Source organism: Pseudopipra pipra, chromosome 29 (genome assembly GCF_036250125.1).
Source record: "Pseudopipra pipra isolate bDixPip1 chromosome 29, bDixPip1.hap1, whole genome shotgun sequence".
Classification (NCBI taxonomy): Eukaryota; Metazoa; Chordata; class Aves; order Passeriformes; family Pipridae; genus Pseudopipra; species Pseudopipra pipra.
The window spans coordinates 742,246-759,223 of NC_087577.1; the positions used below are offsets into that span (position 1 = coordinate 742,246).

Sequence of the window (16,978 nt, forward strand, 5' to 3'; positions counted from 1 at the left end):
ATTCCCAGTGCCCTGCAATGCCCCTTAAACCCAGCTTGGATTCCCAATGCCCTGCAATGCCCCTTAAACCCAGCCTGGATTCCCAGTGCCCTGCAATGTCCCTCAAACCCAGCCTGGATTCCCAGTGCCCTGCAATGTCCCTCAAACCCAGCCTGGATTCCCAGTGCCCTGCAATGCCCCTTAAACCCAGCCTGGATTCCCAGTGCCCTGCAATGCCCCTTAAACCCAGCTTGGATTCCCAGTGCCCTGCAATGCCCCTAAACCCAGCCTGGATTCCCAATGCCCTGCAATGCCCCTTAAACCCAGCCTGGATTCCCAGTGTCCTGCAATGCCCCTTAAACCCAGCCTGGATTCCCAGTGCCCTGCAATGCCCCTTAAACCCAGCCTGGATTCCCAGTGCCCTGCAATGCCCCTCGATTTTGGCTGCCACCCCCTTTGGAAGGGGTTTTTTTGGGAGGGGCCGCCCGTTACCTTTGAGGGAGGAGGAGGAGGACGAGGACTCCGACACGCTGGACCTCTGGGACCCGGGGCTGCTGTTGGACACCACGAGGGGGCCGGGGCTCTGTCCCAGGGAGGGGACAGTGTTGAGGGTGTTCACCAGCTTGGCCACCTCGTTGCTGTTCTCCCCCGTCACCCCGGGCCTCTTGACGGTCACGAAGCTGGCGATGCTCACTGGGAGGGGGGGACAACACAATTCCAGCCGGGAATTCCAGCTGGGAACCCCGACCCCTCTGAGCCTTCCCCGGAGGGGGCCGAGCTGGGATTATCCCACTGGGAATGGGGAGGCTCAGGGGGGACCTTCTCAGTCCCTACAGCCCCTGGCAGGAGGTGGGAGCCAGGCCAGGCTCTGCTTAAAGTGTATCTGGAACTAATTAAGCTCCACACATTAAGCTGTATCTAGAACTAATTAAACTGTATCTAGAACTAATTAAGCTCCACACATTAAACTGTATCTAGAACCGCTAATCCTCCTTAAACTGAATCTAGAGCCAATTAAGCCCCATATATTAAACTGTATCTAGAATTAATTAAGCTCCACATATTAAACTGAATCTAGAGCCAATTAAGCCCCATATATTAAACTGTATCTAGAACTAATTAAGCTCCACACATTAAACTGTATCTAGAACTAATTAAGCCCCATATATTAAACTGAATCTAGAACCAATTAAGCCCCATATATTAAACTGTATCTAGAACTAATTAAGCTCCACACATTAAACTGTATCTAGAACTAATTAAGCCCCATATATTAAACTGTATCTAGAACTAATTAAGCTCCACACATTAAACTGTATCTAGAACTAATTAAGCTCCACACATTAAACTGTATCTAGAACTAATTAAGCCCCATATATTAAACTGAATCTAGAACCAATTAAGCCCCATATATTAAACTGTATCTAGAACTAATTAAGCTCCACACATTAAACTGTATCTAGAACTAACTAAGCTCCACACATTGAACTGTATCTAGTACTGCTAATCCCCCTTAAACTGAATCTAGAACTAATTAAGCCCCATATATTAAACTGAATCTAGAACTAATTAAGCCCCATATATTAAACTGTATCTAGAACTAATTAAGCTCCACACATTAAACTGTATCTAGTACTGCTAATCCCCCTTAAACTGAATCTAGAACTAATTAAGCCCCATATATTAAACTGTATCTAGAACTAATTAAGCCCCATATATTAAACTGTGTCTAGAACTAATTAAGCTCCACACATTAAACTGTATCTAGAACTAATTAAGCCCCATATATTAAACTGTATCTAGAACTAATTAAGCCCCATATATTAAACTGTATCTAGAACTAACTAAGCTCCACACATTAAACTGTATCTAGTACTGCTAACCCCCCTTAAACTGAATCTAGAGCTAATTAAGCCCCTGTTAAGGGGGAGCAGCAGCAGGAGCAGAGGGAAGGGCAGGTTCAGACTGGACCTGCCTGGAAGGGGCTGTGCAGCCCAGGGAGGGGGTCCTGGAGGAGCTGGACTTACTCTGCTGGGGGGCCTGGGCCTGGGGCACGGTGCTGCGCAGGGTCAGCGTGGCCGGGATCACCGTGGTGAAGGTGTTGGCAGCAGGTCTGACGGGCAGAGGGGCCCCTGCCCTCACCTGGGCCACGGGGGAGAACACCTGGGGCACCCCCACGGCCGGCTTCACAAACTGGGTACCTGGGGCTGAGACATGGAGAGATCACAGAGACAGGCCTGCACCAGGAACCTCAGCCCAGGCCTAGAGCAGAAATCCTATCCCAGGCCTAGATCAGTGATCCCAGCCCAGGCCTGCACCAGGAACCTCAGCCCGGGCCTAGATCAGAGATCAGAGAGACAGGCCTGCACCAGGAACCTCAGCCTGGGCCTAGATCAGAGATCAGAGACAGGCCTGCACCAGGAACCTCAGCCCAGGCCTAGATCAGAGATCAGAGACAGGCCTGCACCAGGAACCTCAGCCCAGGCCTAGAGCAGAGATCAGAGACAGGCCTGCACCAGGAACCTCAGCCCGGGCCTAGATCAGAAATCCTATCCCAGGCCTAGATCAGGAATCCCAGCCCAGGCCTAGACCAGTAATGTCATCCCAGGCCTGTACCACAAGTCCCAGCCCAGGCCTGCAACAGGAACCTCAGCCCAGGCCTAGATCAGAAATCCCAGCCCAGGCCTAGACCAGTGATCCCAGCCCAGGCCTAGATCAGCGATCCCAGCCCAGGCCTAGATCAGCGATCCCAGCCCAGGCCTAGATCAGAAATCCCAGCCCAGGCCTGTACCATAAACCCCAGCCCAGGCCTAGATCAGTGATCCTATCCCAGGTCTGCACCAGGAACCCCATCCCAAGCCTGCATCAAGAATCCCATCCCAGGCCTGGATCAACTCATCCCATCCCAGGCCTGGATCAACTCATCCCATCCCAGGCCTGGATCAACTCATCCCATCCCAGTCTTGGATCAACTCATCCCATCCCAGGCCTGGATCAACTCATCCCATCCCAGGCCTGGATCAACTCATCCCATCCCAGGCCTGGATCAGGAATCCAATCCCAGGCCTGGATCAACTCATCCCATCCCAGGCCTGGATCAACTCATCCCATCCCAGGCCTGGATCAACTCATCCCATCCCAGGCCTGGATCAATTAATCCAATCTCAGGCCTGGATCAACCAACCCAAGCCCATTCCCTGCCCAGGAACAACCCAGCACAACCCTCCTCCCACCCCTGCTGAGCTCCCAGAATTCCCAGTGGGAGTTTTCCTTTCCCTTCCCAAGCAGACTCTGGGTTTGGCTGCAGATCCCTGCATTCCCAGCTTTTCCTTGGGTGGAATCTCCCCAAAAACCCGAGCAGCTCCTGAGCTCCAGTTTCAGGCTTTAGTTGTTTTAATTCCATTTATAAACCATGGTTTTATGCCCATTTTTATTCTCCTCCCCAATCCCTCCGAGGCTCCCAGTCCCATTCCCAGGGCTGGAAACTCAGGGGATCCCCTCCAGCTCCAAATTAATTTGGACAGGAGGCTTTGGAGACTCATTTTTGGGGACAGTGACCCCGAGTTTGGTCCTTCTGAGGTTCCACAGCAGAAAAGGAGTGTTATTAAAAATTCCCCCTGGGAAACACGAGTTGGAAATGCCATTTTTGGTGGGTTTAGGCCTAAAAAGGAGCCCTTACCTGGCACGAGGGTGATGGGCCTCACTGTCTGCCCTTGCTGGACGTTGAGCACGATCCCCACCTGGTTCATGGTGTTCTGGACGGGCCTCACGTTCCTCACGGGAAACCCCTGGGATCCAACAGCACCCTTACCACACAGAGCACTCCCAACCCCAAGTTTTACCCCCCAAAAAGCCAATAAATGGGTAAAAACAACCCAGCCCACAGTGCCAGCACCCAGAGGAGAGTTGGACTGGAAGGTGTCTTCCCAAAAACCTTCTCCCTGAAAAATCCTCCTCCTTCAAAAACCTCCTTTTTTTCCCCAAAACCTCCTCCTTCAAAACTCTCCTTTTTCCCAAAACCTCCTCCTTCAAAAATCTTTTCCCCAAAACCTCCTCCTTCAAAAAACCTTTTTCCCAAAACCTCCTCCTTCAAAAAACCTTTTTCCCAAAACCTCCTCCTTCAAAACTCCTTTTCCCAAAAACCTCCTCCTCCAAAACTCTCCTTTTTCCCAAAACCTCCCCCTTCAAAAATCTTTTTTCCAAAAACCTCCTCCTCCAAAAACCTCCTTTTTCTAAAACCTCCTCCTTCAACACTCTTTTTCCCCAAAACCTCCTCCTCCAACACTCTCCTTTTCCCAAAACCTCCTCCTTCAAAAACCTTCACCTTCCAAACTCTCCTTTTCCCAAAAACCTCCTCCTTCAAAACTCTTTCCCCCAAAACCTCCTCCTTCATAAACCTTCTCCTTCCAAACTCTCCTTTTTCCCAAAACCTCCTCCTTCAAAAATCTTTTTCCCAAAACCTCCTTCAAAACTCTCCTTTTTCCCAAGACCTCCTCCTCCAAAACTCTCCTTTTTCTCAAAAATCTCCTTTTTCCCCAAAACCTCCTCCTTCCAAACTCTCCTTTCCCCCAAAACCTCCTCCTTCAAAACTCTCCTTTTTCCCAAAACCTCCTCCTTCCAAACTCTCCTTTTCCCCAAAACCTCCTCCTCCAAAACTCTCCTTTTCCCAAACCTCCTCCCTCCCAAACCCCTCCTCCTTGACCAAGTTGCTCCAACCAACCCCAACCCCCCCGAAGGTTCTCGTCGCGACGTCCCTGGAACCGCGTGAGGAACCCGGACTCTTCCCGCCGGTTTTCCCGGGATTCCCCGGCTCCTGGAGCTCACCTGGGTGGTGATGAAGATGGGCTGGCTGGTCACGGGGGGGGTGGGCACGTGGTTGGCGTTCTGCATGATCTGCACCGGCCGCAGCAGGGGCTGCGTCACCACGGCCCCCAGCGCCGGCGTGGGGCTCTGGGTCAGCACCAGGGACTGGCCCCCGGGGGGGACCACGGCATTCCCGCCTGGAAAACACAGGATATGACACAGGGAATGAGCTCCTGGGGGTACCACGGCATTCCCGCCTGGAAAACACAGGGATGGAACACAGGGAGTGAGCTCCTGGGGGTACCACGGCATTCCCGCCTGGAAAACACAGGGATAGAACACAGGGAATGAGCTCCTGGGGGTACCACGGCATTCCCGCCTGGAAAACACAGGGATAGAACACAGGGAGTGAGCTCCTGGGGGTACCACGGCATTCCTGCCTGGAAAACACAGGGATACAACACAGGGAGTGAGCTCCTGGGGGTACCACGGCATTCCAGCCTGGAAAACACAGGGATACAACACAGGGAGTGAGCTCCTGGAGGTACCAAGGCATTCCCGCCTGGAAAACACAGGGAATGACACAGGGAATGAGCTCCTGGGGGTACCACGGCATTCCCGCCTGGAAAACACAGGGATAGAACACAGGGAGTGAGCTCCTGGGGGTACCACGGCATTCCTGCCTGGAAAACACAGGGATAGAACACAGGGAATGAGCTCCTGGGGGCACCACGGCATTCCCGCCTGGAAAACACAGGGATGGAACACAGGGAATGAGCTGGGGGCAAGGATTGTCCTCCTGGGGGTACCACGGCATTCCCGCCTGGAAAACACAGGGATACAACACAGGGAGTGAGCTCCTGGGGGTACCACGGCATTCCTGCCTGGAAAACACAGGGAATGACACAGGGAATGAGCTCCTGGGGGTACCACGGCATTCCCGCCTGGAAAACACAGGGAGACAGCACAGGGAGTGAGCTGGGAGTAGGGACTGTCCTCCTGGGGGTACCACGGCATTCCTGCCTGGAAAACACAGGGATAGAACACAGGGAGTAAACTCCTGGGGGTACCACGGCATTCCCGCCTGGAAAACACAGGGATACAACACAGGGAACGAGCTCCTGGGGGTACCACGGCATTCCTGCCTGGAAAACTCAGGGATACAACACAGGGAGTGAGCTGGGAGCAGGGATTGTCCTCCTGGGGGTACCACGGCATTCCTGCCTGGAAAACACAGGGAATGACACAGGGAATGAGCTCCTGGGGGTACCACGGCATTCCTGCCTGGAAAACACAGGGATGGAACACAGGGAGTGAGCTCCTGGAGGTACCACGGCATTCCCGCCTGGAAAACACAGGATATGACACAGGGAATGAGCTCCTGGGGGTACCACGGCATTCCTGCCTGGAAAACACAGGATATGACACAGGGAATGAGCTCCTGGGGGTACCACGGCATTCCCGCCTGGAAAACACAGGGATACAACACAGGGAATGAGCTCCTGGGGGTACCACGGCATTCCTGCCTGGAAAACACAGGGATAGAACACAGGGAATGAGCTCCTGGGGGTACCACGGCATTCCCGCCTGGAAAACACAGGGATACAACACAGGGAATGAGCTCCTGGGGGTACCACGGCATTCCTGCCTGGAAAACACAGGGATAGAACACAGGGAATGAGCTCCTGGGGGTACCACGGCATTCCCGCCTGGAAAACACAGGGATACAACACAGGGAATGAGCTCCTGGGGGTACCACGGCATTCCCGCCTGGAAAACACAGGGATGGAACACAGGGAGTGAGCTCCTGGGGGTACCACGGCATTCCCGCCTGGAAAACGGGGATAGAACACAGGGAGTGAGCTCCTGGGGGTACCACGGCATTCCTGCCTGGAAAACACAAGGAGACAGCACAGGGAATGAGCTGGGGGCAAGGATTGTCCTCCTGGGGGTACCACGGCATTCCCGCCTGGAAAACACAGGGATAGAACACAGGGAATGAGCTCCTGGGGGTACCACGGCATTCCTGCCTGGAAAACACAGGGAGACAGCACAGGGAGTGAGCTCCTGGAGGGACCACGGCATTCCTGCCTGGAAAACACAGGGATAGAACACAGGGAATGGGATAAGGTGGGTCAGCAGCAGGGACTGTGCTCCTGGAGGTACCACAGCATTCCCACCTGGAAAACACAGGGATACAGCACGTGCTGGGGGAAGCTTGGGATGACTCCAGGTGGGATTTCGGGAATGTTCCGCCCATTCCCAACCCCAGCTGGGATGAGACTCCCCCACCTCCGGGCACGGATGTGGCCCTTGGTCATCCCAAATCCCCCCTGGGCTCAGGGCAAGGAGGATTCCCTCGGTCCCAGCCATTCCCATTCCCATGGAATCCCTGGGAAAGGAGCAATTCCCAAGGAATGAGTCACCTGGGGCGGTTTTATCCACGGAATTGTAATCCTCCACCACGGAGTCCTCGATGACATCGCTGATCTTCTGCCACGGCTCCAGCTCCTCCTCCTCACATTCCATGAAAAGATCCGTGTCCGCCATCCTGGGAAAAAGGGGGGGAAAAGCGGGATCAGAAAACCGGGATGGGTTTGGTCAGGCAGGGGAATCCTTCCCGAGGAGGAACGCTGGGAAAAGGGCTGGGAATCACCACGGCTGGAGGGGACGTGGCCAGGCCTGGACGGGGCACAAGGGAGCCTCTGGAATTCCCTGGATTGGTTTTTTTTTTAAGGAGGTCCAAAGCCCCCAAAGCCCAACCCAGCTCCCAAAAAACTTCCTCCTTCCCAGGATTAGGGTTATCCAGGGTTGGTCCAACTTCCTTTTGGGGACCCCAAAGGAGCTGCTTCCTTGGGGAAGCCAAAACTGCCAACTTTGAACCCAAAAATCCCTTTTTTAGGGGCTTTTTAAGGGACCTTCTCCCTCCTTTATCCCACCTTCCCAGCACCCAGGAAACTGGGATCCACTGGGAATCAGCCACAGGGATACAGGGATAGAGGGATACAGGAATACAGGGATACATGGATAGAGGGATACAGGGACACAGGGACACAGGGATACAGGGACACAGGGACACAGGGATATAGGGATACAGGGATACAGGGATATAGGGATACAGGGATATATGGATATAGAAATACATGGATATAGGGATACAGGGATACAGAGATACAGGGATATATGGATATAGAAATACAGGGATATAGGGATACAGGGATATAGAGATACTGGGATATAGGGATATAGGGATATATGGATATAGAAATACATGGATACCTGGATATAGAGATACATGGATACAGGGATATAGAAATACAGGGATATAGGGACACAGGGATATAGGGATATAGAAATACATGGATATAGGGATACAGGGATACAGAAATACAGGGATACATGGATATAGGCATACAGGGATATATGGATACATGGATACATGGATGTATGGATACAGGGATACATGGATACAGGGATACAGGGATATATGGATACAGGGATACATGGATATAGAGATACAGGGATACATGGATATAGAGATACAGGGATACAGGGATATATGGATACAGGGATACAGAGACACGTGGATATATGGACACAGGGATATAGAGATACAGGGACACAGGGATATATGGATACAGGGATACAGGGATACATGGACACAGGGATGTAGGGATACAGGGATATATGGATACAGGGATACAGGGATATATGGATACAGGGATATATGGATACATGGATAGAGAGACACGTGGATATATGGACACAGGGATATAGAGATACAGGGACACAGGGACACAGGGATATATGGATACAGGGATACAGGGATACATGGACACAGGGATACATGGACACAGGGATGTCGGGACACAGGGATACATGGATACAGGGATATATGGACACAGGGATGTAGGGACACAGGGATATATGGATACAGGGATACATGGATACAGGGATATATGGACACAGGGATGTAGGGACACAGGGATATATGGATACAGGGATACATGGATACAGGGATATATGGACACAGGGATGTAGGGACACAGGGATATATGGATACAGGGATACATGGATACAGGGATATATGGACACAGGGATGTAGGGACACAGGGATATATGGATACAGGGATACATGGATACAGGGATACATGGACACAGGGATGTAGGGACACAGGGATACATGGATATCTCATTATCTCTGCCCGTTAACACCAACTTGGGTTATAATCCCAAAATCTGAGGAAAACCAAGCAGAAATCCCAGAGATCTGGCACAGAGAACCCCCGAAATCCCTTGGGAATCCTTTCCCAACACCCCTCCTTCCCGGAAACGTCTGGAAGCAAAGAAATGCCGGGAAGGTCCGGGACAAAGCAGAGCCAGGAACGTTCCAAGTGGGAATTGTTTGCCTTGGAATCCTGTTCCTGCAGGGCCTGGATGCTCCATCCCTGGGGAATCCATAAATAATCCGTAAATATCCAGCAGAAATCCATGAATTAACCCAGCCCAGGAAGGTTCCAACCCCCCTGGAACTCTGGGTTGAGCTGAGGAGGTAAAAGCAGCTCCTGCCACTTTAACTTCATTTATTAGTAATATAATATATATATATATATATATAAATATTTGTGTGAGTTATTTGTGCAAGACATGATACATGTTAATATATATGTAGGTATATATTATATATTATATATATGTATATATTATATATTAATAATTATATTATATATTATATATTACATATTATATATTACATATTATATATTAATAATTATATAATATACATTGTATATTATATAATATATATTATATATTATTTATATATATTTTATATTATATATAATTATATATAATTTTATATTGTGTTATATATATTATATATTGTAATTATATTAATATATTAATGTGTATATTATATTAATATATGTGTATATATTAATATATAAACACATTCCATGATCCAGGTGAGCTGGGAAAGCAGAGCTGAGTTTGGGATGAAGATGGGATGGAGATTATTATTATTATTATTATTATTATTATTATTATTATTATTATTATTATTATTATTATTATTATATTTTTATTATTATTATTATTATCATCCTGTTGCTGCTGTTTCCCAGGAATCTCCCCTCCCACCTCTCCTCCCCCCCTCCAGCTGGATTTATTCCCTTCCCCTGGATCAGAAATTCCAGAGGCAAATCCACCCCAGGAGGGGAGGAAAACCTGAAATCCTCTGGAAAATCGGATTTCCCCATCCTAAAAGTCAACCCCAAATCCATAAAAAACCCCAATTTAAAGCTTTTCCAAAGGGGATCCACAGCTCCAGGGGGATTCCTGCCCCAGATCCCGGCGGATCCGAGGTGGGAATGGATCCAAGTGGCAGCAGGGAGCACAACAGGTTAATGTTTGATTTATCCTTAAAGGGAAAACTCCCAGGAGGAAAAATGAGGGAAGAGAATCCGGGAATGCTTTGGGTGGGAAGGGCCCTCGGGATCATCCAGTCCCATGGAAAGCTGAGGGAACAGAATCCCGGGAATGCTTTGGGTGGGAAGGGTCCTTTGGGATCATCCAGTCGCATGGAAAGCTGAGGGAACAGAATCCTGGGAATGCTTTGGGTGGGAAGGGCCCTCGGGATCATCCAGTCCCAGGAAAAGATGAGGGAACAGAATCTGGGAATGCTTTGGGTGGGAAGGGCCCTTGGGATCATCCAGTCCCTGGAAAAGCTGAGGGAAGAGAATCTGGGAATGCTTTGGGTGGGAAGGGCCCCTTGGGATCATCCAGTCCCATGGAAAGCTGAGGGAAAAGAATCTGGGAATGCTTTGGGTGGGAAGGGCCCTCGGGATCATCCAGTCCCATGGAAAGCTGAGGGAACAGAATCTGGGAATGCTTTGGGTGGGAAGGGCCCTTGGGATCATCCAGTCCCAGGAAAAGATGAGGGAACAGAATCTGGGAATGCTTTGGGTGGGAAGGGCCCTTGGGATCATCCAGTCCCTGGAAAAGATGAGGGAACAGAATCCCGGGAATGCTTTGGGTGGGAAGAGCCCTCGGGATCATCCAGTCCCAGGAAAAGCTGAGGGAAGAGAAATCTGGGAATGCTTTGGGTGGGAAGGGCCCTTTGGGATCATCCAGTCCCAGGAAAAGATGAGGGAACAGAATCCCGGGAATGCTTTGGGTGGGAAGGGCCCTCGGGATCATCCAGTCCCAGGAAAAGCTGAGGGAACAGAATCTGGGAATGCTTTGGGTGGGAAGGGCCCTTGGGATCATCCAGTCCCAGGAAAAGCTGAGGGAAGAGAAATCTGGGAATGCTTTGGGTGGGAAGAGCCCTCGGGATCATCCAGTCCCAGGAAAAGCTGAGGGAACAGAATCTGGGAATGCTTTGGGTGGGAAGGGCCCTCGGGATCATCCAGTCCCAGGAAAAGCTGAGGGAACAGAATCTGGGAATGCTTTGGGTGGGAAGGGCCCTTGGGATCATCCAGTCCCAGGAAAAGCTGAGGGAAGAGAAATCTGGGAATGCTTTGGGTGGGAAGAGCCCTCGGGATCATCCAGTCCCTCCAACCCGGCCCTGGGCACTTCCAGGGATGGGGAATCCCTGGAGAAACAATTCCATGGGTTTCCAGGGGGGAGTTCCTGACGGAGCAGTTCTCATCCAGGGATTCCACGGGGCAAGGAACAGGAGGGAAACCCCCTGGAATGCACCTGGAATGCATCTGGAATACACCTGGAATGCACCTGGAATGCACCTGGAATGCACCTGAAACACACTTGGAATACACTTGGAATGAACCTGGAATGCACCTGGAATGAACCTGGAATGAACCTGGAATGAACCTGGAATACACCTGGAATGTACCTGAAACACACTTGGAATACACCTGGAATGCACCTGGAATGCACCTGGAATACACCTGGAATACACCTGGAATACACCTGGAATACACCTGGAATACACCTGGAATACACCTGGAATGCCCCTGGAATGCCCCTGGAATACACCTGGAATGCCCCTGGAATACACCTGGAATGCACCTGGAATGCACCTGGAATGCACCTGGAATGCACCTGGAATGCACCTGGAATGCACCTGGAATGCACCTGGAATGCACCTGAAACACACTTGGAATACACTTGGAATGAACCTGGAATGCACCTGGAATGAACCTGGAATGAACCTGGAATACACCTGGAATACACCTGAAACACACTTGGAATACACTTGGAATGAACCTGGAATGCACCTGGAATGCACCTGGAATGCACCTGGAATGCACCTGGAATGCACCTGGAATACACCTGGAATACACCTGGAATACACCTGGAATACACCTGGAATACACCTGGAATACACCTGGAACAGCCCTGCCCAGGGAGAAGCTGCTCCTGGGTCCCCCCAGGATTCCAGGGAAAGGGAAACCCCCCTGGACAAACCCCAATCCCCCCAAACCCCTGGAAAAGCGGGAACGTGTCCGAGCCCCCACAAACCACAGCCCCAAAAAAGCCACTTTTAGCACCAAAACCTGACCTTCCCTCACCCCCTCTCCCTCTCCACCGCGTCCTTCTCCCCAGAATTCCCATCTTTTTGCCTCATTTTCTCCCTGATTTCCGATAAAATCCCCTTTAACAGCCAGGAAAAAACATCTTTATTTTTTAAAGGGAGCCTCCAAAACCCCCCCAATGAGGGTTAAAAGCAAATAATAATAATAAAAATTAAAATAATAATAATAAAAATTAAAATAATAACAATAAAAATTAAAATAATAACAATAAAAATTAAAAATAAATCAAGATAAAAAGCTTTTTTTAGTGGCTTTCAAGGACTAATTAACCTGGCCCCGAATCTGCTGCAATTTAGGGGATGAAAATACACTTTTGGCTGAGGGTTTTTTTGCCTGTTTATGTGGCTTTTCCTCGGGGGGAAAGGTGAGCTGAGTTCAACATTCCGAGGGAATTCAGGAATTCACCCTCTGTGGGGCTGAAATCGCTTCCAAAAGGGGCTTCCCAGGAATGCCACCAATTCCAAATCCTGTTTTATTAAAGGGCTTGATGCCACTAATTAAAATGTCTTATTACACATTTAATTAGGGTGATTGTTATCTGCCTCCCAGCTGAGGAAAACAAACCGATTTCTGACTTTTTTGGGGTGTTTTTTGGGGAGGAAACTCCGAGTTTCTGGCTCTGGGACGGGGCACCAAAAAAACCTCCCCACGTTTTCCCACCCATTCCAACATTTCCACACAGGCAGAGCTTGGAGAGGCAACAGAAAGAGAGAATTCCCTGGGATGGGAAACGCTGCAGGAGGTTTCCAAGCTGATAATTATGGGATTGAAGGCAAAGACGTGCAGGGAAAAAAATCCACTGGAGCTCCGGGAACACAGGGAAAAGCAGAGCAGGGAACGTGCAAATTCCTGCATCCCGGAGAAGTACTTCCCAAAAGGAGGCATCCCAGCTGGAAAAGGTTCCCCAACACCCCAAAAAACGTCAGGATGGCACCAAAAATCTGATTTTTAATAGCCAGGAGCAACAGCCTGGGGGGGTGAGATCCCAGTCCTTTCTCCAGGAGATCCTGCTGGACTGAACTCCTGATCCTGATCAACTGAATTCCTGATCCTGCTGGACTGAATTCCTGATCCTGCTGGACTGAATTCCTGATCCTGATCCTGCTGGACTGAATTCCTGCTCCTGCTGAACGGAATTCCTGATCCTGCTCCTGCTGAACTGAATTCCTGATCCTGCTGAACTGAATTCCTGATCCTGCTCCTGCTGGACTGAATTCCTGATCCTGATCCTGCTGAATTCCTGCTCCTGCTGAACGGAATTCCCGAGCTTCCCGGGGAGGCAGCGCTGGGAGAAGGCAGGGAAGGATCCCAGGTTTGGCAGGGGCAGGGATGGGGGCAGGTGAGTTCAGGGGAGCAAATAAAGAGCAGCTTTTCCTTCTCCTTGGAGAGGGTTGGGATGAGGGAGGGAGGGAGGGAGGGAGAGCCCTCCTGTCACCCGGGGATGGCACCGGAGGGACGAGGCAGGACAAGGAGAACCTGGGGATCAAGGGAGATGAGCAGGAGAGGGGTGGGAGGGTGATCCCAGATCCCTGGGGATGAGGGGTGGGATGGCAATCCCAGAGGATGAGGGGTGGGATGGCAATCCCAGATCCCTGAGGGGCTCAGACAGCAACCCCAGATCCCTGGGGATGAGGGGTGGGATGGCAATTCCAGAGGATGAGGGGTGGGATGGCAGTCCCTGATCCTTGGGGAGAGGGGTGGGATGGCAATCCCAGATCCCTGGGGAGAGGAGTGGGATGGCAATTCCAGATCCCTGAGGATGAGGGGTGGGATGGCAATCCCAGATCCCTGGGGAGAGGGGTGGGATGGCAATTCCAGATCCCTAGGGAGAGGGGTGGGATGGCAATCCCTGATCCTTGGGGAGAGGGGTGGGATGGCAATTCCAGAGGATGAGGGGTGGGATGGCAATCCCTGATCCTTGGGGAGAGTGGAGCAATGGCAATCCCAGATCCCTGAGGGGTGGGATGGCAATCCCTGATCTCTGAGGGGTGGGATGGCAATCCCTGATCCCTGAGGGGTGGGATGGCAATCCCTGATCCCTGAGGGGTGGGATGGCAATCGAGAGGATGAGGAGTGGGATGGCACTCCAGGATCAGGAGAAGAGGGGTGGGATGGCAATCCCAGAGGATGAGGGGTGGGATGGCAATCCCAGGACCATGAGGAGAGGGGTGGGATGGCAATCGCAGAGGATGAGGGTCGGGATGGCAATCCCAGGACCAGGAGGAGAGGGGTGGGATGGCAATCCCGGAGGATGAGGGTCGGGATGGCAATCCCAGAGGATGAGGGGTGGGATGGCAATCCCAGAGGATGAGGGGTGGGATGGCAATCCCGCAGGATGAGGGTCGGGATGCCAATCCCAGAGGATGAGGGTCGGGATGGCAATCCCAGAATCCCAGAGGATGAGGGGTGGGATGGCAATCCCAGATCCCAGAGGATGAGGGGTGGGATGGCAATCCCAGATCCCAGAGGATGAGGGGTGGGATGGCAATCCCAGATCCCAGAGGATGAGGGTCGGGATGCCAATCCCAGATCCCTGAGGGGTGGGATGGCAATCGAGAGGATGAGGAGTGGGATGGCACTCCAGGATCAGGAGAAGAGGGGTGGGATGGCAATCCCAGAACCCCAGATCCCAGAGGATGAGGGGTGGGATGGCAATCCCAGGACCAGGAGGAGAGGGGTGGGATGGCAATCCCAGATCCCAGAGGATGAGGGGTGGGATGGCAATCCCAGATCCCAGAGGATGAGGGTCGGGATGGCAATCCCAGCTCCCTGAGGGGCTCACACAAGGCACGGGAGAGGGGGAACCGCTCTGCGAAGGTGGAGAGCGAGCAGGCCAAGGAGGGGGAGGGATGTCACTCAGAGCTGATCGGAGACCCCCCCTCACCCTTATGCTCCCCTAAAAAGGGGGGGGGAAAGGCCGTTCCTGCAGAGAACCCCACAAAACCCACGCTCGGCGCATTGTGGCGGCTAAGAAAGGCGGCGAAAAATAATCCCCGTGCCCAACATGGCCGCCCACCAGCGCCAGCGCCGGCAAAACGAGGAGGGGGCGGCAGCACCGGGGGAGGCGGACGGAGGGGCGTGGAGGGGACGGGGACGCGGCCTCTCCCCCTTTCGCCACCCGGGAACGGCGATCCCGGGGAGGGAGAAGCGACCCCCGAGCGTGCGGGGATGGAGGGGGGGGGGGGAGCGAGCGCGGAGGGAGCCCCCGCGGCGCGGCCGCATCACCGCCGCCCCCCTCCCCTCAGGGGCGGCCGCTTCACCCGCGCGCGCGCGCCCCCCGCCCGCCCGCCCGCCCGTGAGGGGCGTGCGCGCGGATCCCTCCGCGTCCCCTCAGAGCGCCCGGCGGGGCCCGGCGGGAGCGGCCGCGGCTCCTCCCCGGCACCGCGAGCCCTCCTCCCTCCTCCCTCATCCTCCTCCTCCTCCTCCTCCCGCCGCCGCCGCCGCCGCCGCTTTGTGTACGGCGCGCTCCGGCCCTGCCGCCCCCCTCCCCTCACCCCCCCCCCTCCCCTTCATTCCCTTCTTCTCCTCCATTCCCGGGCGGTTCGAGCCGGTTCCACAATCAGCGAGCCCGAACAGCCCCCCCCCCTCCCCACAACCCCCCCCCCTCCAATCCCGCCGCCCCCCCCTCACAGCGCACCCCCCCCCCCCGCCTCACCTCCCTCAGCGCCGCCGCCGCTCCTCCCTAAGGGGCTCCGCCGCTCTCCGGGCGAGGCGACCCGCAGGGCGCGGGGGCAGGTGGCATGAGCCCCCCCCCCCGGGATGCTGAAGGATGGAGAAGGAGGAGGATGATGATGAGGAGGAATTATCCCTGTTCTGCTCGCCCTCTGTACGTTCTGGCGGGGGGCGGCTCCGTGCTTTGCCGTGTCCCGTGTTTCCCGCCCCCCCCCCCTTCGAGCTCACGGGGAGGGCAAAGAAAAAAGGGCGCCGGGCCCGGCGGGCTGATACACGCGCGCGGCGCCCGCAGCCGCACCACACACACACACACCACACATACACACACACACAAAAAAAGGGGACCTGGCCGGCGGAGGGATACGGTGACGTCATTTCCTCCTGCGCGCGGTGACGTCACGGGGGGGCGGCCCTGAGGGGGCCGAGGGGGGGAAATGGCGCCCGGCGGGGCGCGACCCCCGCGCCGCCCTCACGGCCCTCCCGCCGCTGCCTCGGGGCGCCGCGGGGCATGCGGGGCCTCAGATCCGTCTGGGAGTGAGGGGAGCGGCGCCGAGGAGCCGCTCGCCCCCCCGAGCCCGGCCCGGGGTGTCCCGGAGCCGGGCCTGAGCCGCCCGCCACCCCCTGAGGGCTGTGAGGGGCTGTGAGGAGGGGTCAGCCCTCAGGTGAGGAGGAGGAGGAGAAGATTGGCCTTAAGGTGCTCCCTGTCAAAAATCCCCCGCCTGCGGGCAGGTGTTGCCTTCACCTGGTCTGGCCTTACCTGGATTCCTGGAACCTGCTGCCTTCAGGAGCAGGATTACCCCTCATTTACAGCCTTTCAGCGCCTTTTCAGCACCTTTTCAGCACCTTCAGGAGCTCAGAAGGGGCTCAGATAAAGGGAGAGTGACTGTGGCACTGGCAGGGGGTGACAGGACAGTGGGTTCAGTTATTATTATTATTATTATTATTATTATTATTATTATTATTATTAT

At 53.3% G+C, this 16,978-nt stretch overlaps 1 protein-coding gene across 2 annotated transcripts in view; it reads right to left on the reverse strand.

Moving 5' to 3' along the window:
* The window catches only part of POGZ (pogo transposable element derived with ZNF domain), a 34,999-nt gene extending 18,872 nt beyond the window's left edge, over window positions 1–16,127 (reverse strand). For both annotated transcript variants that reach the window (XM_064638596.1, XM_064638594.1), the window contains exons 1-6: window positions 15,994–16,127; window positions 7,209–7,333; window positions 4,804–4,979; window positions 3,659–3,767; window positions 2,007–2,186; window positions 472–672 (exon numbers count right to left, since the gene is read on the reverse strand). In XM_064638596.1, the coding sequence (XP_064494666.1) occupies window positions 472–672; window positions 2,007–2,186; window positions 3,659–3,767; window positions 4,804–4,979; window positions 7,209–7,332 (790 nt within the window). In that variant the 5' untranslated portion in view covers window position 7,333; window positions 15,994–16,127. The remainder of the gene's footprint in view (window positions 1–471; window positions 673–2,006; window positions 2,187–3,658; window positions 3,768–4,803; window positions 4,980–7,208; window positions 7,334–15,993) is intronic.
* Between the last annotated feature and the right edge of the window lie 851 nt (window positions 16,128–16,978).